At 41.9% G+C, this 7,500-nt stretch overlaps 1 protein-coding gene across 1 annotated transcript in view; it reads right to left on the bottom strand.

Annotated features, from left to right (window-relative positions):
- Positions 1-7,500, bottom strand: part of AP1S3 (adaptor related protein complex 1 subunit sigma 3) — an 85,876-nt gene that overhangs the window by 15,458 nt on the left and 62,918 nt on the right. The window contains exon 4 of the mRNA XM_053709958.1: positions 4,100-4,237. Within this exon, the coding sequence (XP_053565933.1) occupies positions 4,100-4,237 (138 nt within the window). The remainder of the gene's footprint in view (positions 1-4,099; positions 4,238-7,500) is intronic.

The raw sequence follows: 7,500 nt of genomic DNA, 5'->3' as shown, positions 1-7,500 counted from the left end.
GTGGCAGAGATGACATCTTCACTAGGTCTGCATACCAGATATTAGAATTACTGACACTCTCTCCTGTTTGATATGAGCAATGACTCATGGAAGGAAAGTAAACAGAGGAAAAAAATATATGCTAGACCGAAAACCCAAGGAACCGCCAGAGCATCTATCAGAGCGGCCTGCGGATCCCTTGACCTTGAAACATACCTTGGAAGCTTGGCATTCTGCTGAGATGCCATCAGATCCAACTCCGGCAGCCCCCGTTTGAGGGTTAACCTGGAGAACACCTCCGGATGGAAAGTCCACTCCCCGGGATGAAATGTCTGTCTGCTCAGAAAATCCGCCTCCCAGTTGTCCACTCCTGGAATGTGGATGGCAGATAGACAATTGCGAGCTTCCGCCCACTGAATAATTCGAGCCATCTCCTTCATGGCTTAAGAACTCCAAGATCCTCCCTGGTGGTTGATGTAAGCCACTGAGTTGATGTTGTCCGACTGGAACTTGATAAACCGGGCTAAGGACAATTGAGGCCAAGCCCTCAGAGCATTGTAAATAGCTCCCGAGTCCATAGTCCCTGCACCTTTAACAAGTCCCAGACTGCTCCCCAGCCTAGCAGGCTGGCGTCCGTGGTCACAATCACCCAGGAAGGTCTTCAGAAGCATGTGCCCTGAGACAGATGCTCCTGAGAAAGCCACCAAGGGAGAAAGAGTTTGTCGACTGGTCTAGCTCTATCCTCTGAGACACATCCGAATGGTCTCCGTTATCTGAGCATGCATAATTGCAGAGCTCTCAAATGGAATCAAGCAAAGGGAATGATGACCATGGAAGTGACCATCAGACCAATTACCTCAATGCATTGAGCCACTGATGGCAGAACAGTAGACTGAAGAGAGGCAAGAGGAGAGAATTTTGGATTTTCTGACCTCTGTCAGAAAAATTTTCATAGATAGTGAATTTATGATGGTCCCTAAGAAAACCACCCTTGTAGCTTGAACAAGTAAACTCTTCTCCAGATCCACTTTCCATCCATGGGAACATAGAAAAGACAACAAGATCTCTGTATGACAGTTTGCTTATTGAAAGGATGGCACTTGAACCAATATGTCGTCCAGGTAGGGAGCCACAGCAATTCCCCGAAACCTGACCACTGCTAAGAGAGCCCCCAGAACCTTTTGATAAGATTCTGCGACCTGTGTCAAGGCCAAACAGAAGAGCCACAAACTGAAAGTGCTTGTCTAAAAAAGCAAATCTCAGGAATTTGTGATGATCCCTGTGGATGGGAACATGAAGATAAGCGTCCTTCAGATCTATGGTCGTCATCAACTGACCCTATTGGACCAAAGGAAGAATGGAACGAATGGTTTCAATTTTGAAGGACGGTACCCTGAGAAATTTGGGTTGAAAAGTTCCCTCTTTTTGGGAACCACAAACAGATGTGAATTAGTGGAACTGGAACAATCACTCCTAGGGAAAAAAGATCCTGAACACAGTTCAAGAATGCCTCTCTTTTTACCTGGTCTGTAGATAATCTTGAGAGGTGGAATCTGCCCCTTGGAGGGCAATATTTGAATTCTATTTTGCACCCCTGAGATACTATGTCCACAGCCTGAGGATCTGGGACATCTTGTACCCACGTTTGATAAAAAAGGGAAAGTCTGCCCCCCACTTGATCCGATCCCGGACCGGGGGTCGACCCTTCATGCTGACTTAGACTCAGCTGAGGGTTTCTAAGATTGCTTCCTCTTATTCCAAGACTGATTGGGAAGCTTGGACTTGGAGGTAACATCAGCTGACCAAGATTTTAGCCACAAAGTCCTGCTGACTATGACAGTGAAGTCAGAAATCTTGGCTCCCAGTCTAATAACTTGCATTTTAGCATCAGAAATAAAGGAATTGGCTAGTTTGAGAGCATTAATCCTATCTTAAATCTCCTCCAATGGAGTCTCTTCTAAAATTGATTCAGACAAGGCATCGCACCAATAAGATGCTGCACTAGCTACTGTAGCAATACAAACTGCAGGTTGCCATTGCAGACCTTGATGAACATACATCTTTTTCAAATAAGCCTCCAGCTTCTTGTCCATGGGATCCTTAAAGGAATGCTATCCTCTATAGGGATCATAGTTCTCTTAGATAGTAGAAATAGCCCCTTCTATCTTTTTAAAGACGGGAGACGGAGAGTTAGGTATCCCTGGCCTCTACCATTCCTGTGTAATAATCTCCATCACAAGGTCTGGTACAGGAAACACTTCCACAGAGGAAGGAACTTCATAGTATTTATTAAGTTTACTAGATTTCTTAGGGTTGACAACAACAGAAATATCGGAGTCGTCCAAAGTAGCTAATACCTCCTTTAACAGTACACAAAGGTGTTCAAGCTTAAACCTGAGTCTTCAACTTCAGACAAAGGATTTACACTGTTAGAATCTGAGATCTCACCCTCAGAAGCTACCAAGATAACCTCCTCAGAGTTATGAGGGAGGGCAACCTGCGCAGCAGCAGATGGGACAGACACCTTACTGTCTGAAAAATGTTTAGTTTTCCTCTTGCGCTTCCCCAAGATGGGAAAAAGAAGATAATGCTGCAGATATCACAGATGATATCTATGCCGCAAAATCTGATGGCACATAATCTCCTCCAGGAGGCTGAGAGGAACTGCAGGGCACTGTATGTGACACCATAAAGGCTTGGGACGTTTGAGGAGAAAGCTGTGGTATTGCCTGAACAGCATCATCCTGAAATACATTAGGCTCAGAGGGCAACAATCTATCTTTACATTCAAGAGTTCTAGCTAAGCATACAGCAAAGAATTGCATAGGCAAAACAATTTGTGCCTCAAGGCATAATAAGCATTTATCAAAAGACAGAGTCTTTATACATGTCCATAATATCTTTTTCCCAAATTAATTGTGAATTTTTTATTTTAATTTTATTTGGTACCATAACTTTAAGAAAATAATAAAACCTCAGAGCGTTTAACACTACTTATCTTTAAATGCTTACCAATGCTAGCTAAATAAAAAGCATCAGGACCTCTGCACCTCAGCCTGACTGAGATGTCTTACCTAACCACCGTAATAAAAATCAGACAAAAGATTCACACAGTTACAAACTGCAGATTGTGATAATCGGAGGACTCTCATGCCGATCCGAGCACTCCCCAGAATGAAATGAGCACAGGAGCTGTCAGACAGTGACAACGCCGCTCCACTTTATGCAGAAGAGCGGAAGTCACATGACTATCCAACTAGAAACTGCGCACGTTTCTGAAAAACTGACTAATTTTCTGAAAGACCGTTAAACAGTCCAAACAAATTAGCCCAATCTCCTCAATATACATTAACCCTTATGTATAAATAGAACATGAGCCACAATGAATAATAAAGGATATACTTTAACCCAATAAAAGTATTAACCCCTTAGTCTCCTTAATCACAAATACAGTGCCTGCTCCCTGCCTATAAATATCCTATATAAATTATATAATATGCCCCAAATTAAAGTTGCAGCTCAGTCTTCTTAAGTGCAAGTCTCCAATACCTAAAAGACAAAAAGGCACTTACCTGCAATCTAGCTGTCAGGCAGGACGACAGCTTACAAGGTGTGAAAGGACACATACTCCTCACAGAGACCTGTAGAAAAATAAAGAACAGAGTAACCAACTCTGGCTTTCTATAACTAGGGCAGCAATATGTTAGGAAACAAAGTAAGGACCACCTCACACCTTCCTAACTGCTTAAAAGCCACCACTACTCTACTGAAGAGATTGACCTGGACTCCGATAAACCCAAATCCTTGCTTGCAGGGAAGGTACCAAAAAAGGATTCAATTCTTCAGACAATAAAAAACTCCACCTCCTCCATTGACAGAGGTAAAGAGAATGACTCAGGATTATGGGTAGGGGAGTGACACTTAACAGCTTTGCTGTGGTGCTCTTTTCCACCTCCTGCTGGCCAGGAGTGATATTGCGGCTAGTAATTGGAATGACGTTGTGGACTCTCCATGTCTTAGGAAAGAAATGTGGTGTTTGCATTCTGAATAGATGTCAAATGTCAGATAAATGAGAAAAAAAAAAGAAAAAAAAAAAGTTTAAAATGTTCTTTTGACAAACCTCTTGTAACATATCAGAATCCTCGATGGCTTTCACTACAGAGTCTTTGGAGGTCTCTTGTATTTCTCCACCCATCAGGAACTCATCTAAGATAAAGTATGCTTTTTCAAAGTTAAAAATAATGTCCAGCTCACAGACCTAGGTAGGAGAGAGATCAAGAAACAGCATTGCTAGCGAGTATAGTAGCCTACAAGCATCATAAAAAAATAGAAATTGTATGTGCATACTCTATACAAATAAAACAATGAAAGCATGAAATAAATTGTAGACATATGGGTGGATAGTTGGTTGTATAGTTATACAAAAGCAGAAGAAATTCTTCAGAAAGTTCTCCCACTCTCTGCCTATCTAAAGGATTTATAAATAGCCAATAAAAATGAGATTACAAAAGTCACATTCAATATGAGTAGAGGTCTTTTATATTGTTGTCATGGGTATGGTTTCCACCTTTAGTTCATGCCGAACACTCTTGCGCCGCGCACAGCCCATTAAATGTGAAACACATTTATAGAAACATAGATAGTGATGGCAGATAAGAGCCATAGGCCCAGCAAGTCTGCCCAATATTTCCTAAAAAGTATAAACTTATCTAGTTCATAGGATAGCCTTATGCTTGTCCCAGGCATTCTTAAAGTCCCCCACAGTTTTTGTCATGACTACCTATTTTGGAAGTTTATTCTATGAATCAAATCACAAGTTCTGTAAAGAAGTGCTTCCTCAAATTACTCCTGAATATGCTACCCTTCAGCTTGACATCATGACCCCTTGTTCTTGAATTTTCCTGTTTATATAAAATATTTACTGGCTCAGTTTTACTAAACCCTTTATTATACTATAATTTCACCTCTTTGAGCCTCTCCTGTTATGTTTTATTTTTTAGACCATGTACCATTTTGGTAGCCCTCCTTTGGACAGATTAAAATTTGTTTTTATCCTTCTGAAGATATGGCCTCCTGAACTGCACACAATACTCAAGATGAGGCCTAACTAATAATATGTAAAGTGTCATACGAACCTTACTATTTCTGCTGCAAATACGTCTACCAAAACATCCAAGCATTCTACTGGCCTTACTCAGGGCCGGAGCTTGTGTAAAGCAGTATAGGCAGCCGTCTTAGGGCGCCCCAAGAGCGGTGCCGACTGCGGAGGTGGATGATGATCATTCATCTGCCGTCCTGTGAAGCGTGATGAGACAGTGAGGGACAGGGAATAAATGTAAATTTTAAAACTTACTTTTACTTATCAATCATTATATTTTTATTTTCTATTCATTTTATTATTGCCACGCCTGGCTGGCTGAGGGGCTCACAGCGCTGCAACAGTGCAAGTTCAACTTACTTCCGTTCCTACAGTAACAGACCTGTCTGTTGATTGATGATTTGATCATCTAGATCATGGGCCCGCCTGGCTATACTATAGCCTATGGGAATGTGGGCGAGTGTGTGGTGACAGACAGAGGAAGGCAGAGCTCACTTGTGCAGCCTTAACTGCCTAAGCCTACTGACAGAGTGAAATCAGGCCTGGCTCCACGTGACTCGCACTGCAGCAGCACCTGACCGAGTGAGGTAGGAAGGAATGGTGGTGCCGGTGGTGCTGGCGGCAGGGAGTCTCGAGTCTGAGGGCAGCTTCAGTCAGTCAGTTGTGTTGTGAGTGAGGGCAGCTCATTTGGACCTTGAATCCAAGGTGACAACTTGAGTCTCTTGACTCTATGACAGTCACACAGCTAGGGTGGGCCGGCCGACAGCCAGTGTGAATGATTGCGGCAGAGTGAGACTGAGTGACTGGTGTGGGACAGTGGGACTGTGGCACTGGGCCACAGGGTCTGGGTGGTCAGTGAGTTAGACAGTAGACTGAGTGACTGGTGGGACCGTGGCTGGGTCAAAGGGTGGTGAGATTGGTGAATGATTGTGATTTGCTGTCATGTCACTCACTTTTAACTTCTCTGAGTCTGAAGTAAGAGAGACTGCAGTGCAGACGTTATATGCAAATAATGCAATCATTCATTTAATAATTTGTTATAAGATTTGAATTTGATTTATTTTATACATGCTGACAGTCATGCTGACATTACTGTATTTTTAAAAAAAAATTATGATCACAACAATGTGAGTGACTGGTGGGGACTGGGGTGGTGGTGATTGGTGAAGAATGATGTCACTTTTAACCTCTCTGAAGTTATATGCAATCAGATTCCTTAATACATTTATTGTGGGATTTTATTTCTTTTATACATGGTGCTGCCTGTCATGCTGCTGACATTACTGGTGTCGTGGTGGGGGCGGGCGTCAAGCTGCATCTTCGCCTGTGTACACAAAAATCCTTGCACCGGCCCTGGCTTTACTCGCTGCAGTAAAACATTGTTTACTACATTTTAAATCATCTGCAATAATAATCCTCAAGTCCCATTCGTCATTTGTAACAGTCAGTAAAGTGTCATTAATTCTGCAATTAACGTTTGGATCTTCCCTAAACGCATAATTTTACACTTTGCTGTGTTAAACTTTAGTTCCCAGTCATTTTTCCAATCACTTCTCATTTTTTCTACCCCACCCACCCCCACAACATCTACTCTATTACAAATTTTTGTATCTGCAAACAGATGACATCTCTGATAAATATGTTAAACAAAACAGGCCCCAGAACTAACCCCTGAGAAAGTTCTCCCAGTCTCTGCCTCCTCTTCTGAAGGTTTTACAAATAGCCAATAGCAATGAGAGAACAAAAGTCACATGTACTATGAGTAGAGGTGTTTTATATTGTTGTCATGAGGGTTACTTCTGTAATACTGAAAAGGCCACACTATTTAAAACCTGAAACATATATACAGTGAGGGGAAAATTATTTGATCCCCTGATAATTTTGTAGTTTTGCCCACTGACAAAGAAATGATCAGTCTATAATTTTAATGGTAGGTCGTGAGTGAGTAAGTAGGAAGCCCTGACATATAGTTTGAAACCCAAACAGGTGGCAACCCTAGTCATGCGAATTTGAAAAGGAATTAAAGGGCCATAATATTTAAAAAAAAAGAAAAATTACATGCTCTTATTAGTTAGAACATGTAATTTTAAGACTAACAATCCTGAACTATTGTAAGTGTAACCCTCACAAAGGGGTTAAACACACAGGAGAAGCACCACTCGGGATCCGCAAGTCCAATCAACAGCACTAGTCGTACAACTCAGATGCTGCACTAGCGCTGCTGACTGGATCAGCAGCAGTTTCCACTTTAAAAGGCATAATAGCAACAACAACAAAAAGAGGCACTTATTCAGTAGAGCACTTAATTTTAAGCCCTACAGTAGTGTGTGTTTAACCCCCGGTTTCAAAAATTTTTGTTAGTGGACATACTGAATAATTTGTATAAATCACAGTCCCATACCTCCCAACATTTCAAAATTCCA

The sequence above is a fragment of the Bombina bombina genome, chromosome 4, assembly GCF_027579735.1.
Source record: "Bombina bombina isolate aBomBom1 chromosome 4, aBomBom1.pri, whole genome shotgun sequence".
NCBI classification, from domain to species: domain Eukaryota; kingdom Metazoa; phylum Chordata; class Amphibia; order Anura; family Bombinatoridae; genus Bombina; species Bombina bombina.
Note: the sequence above shows the minus strand (reverse complement) of the source record. Positions and strands in the feature narration are given on the sequence as shown.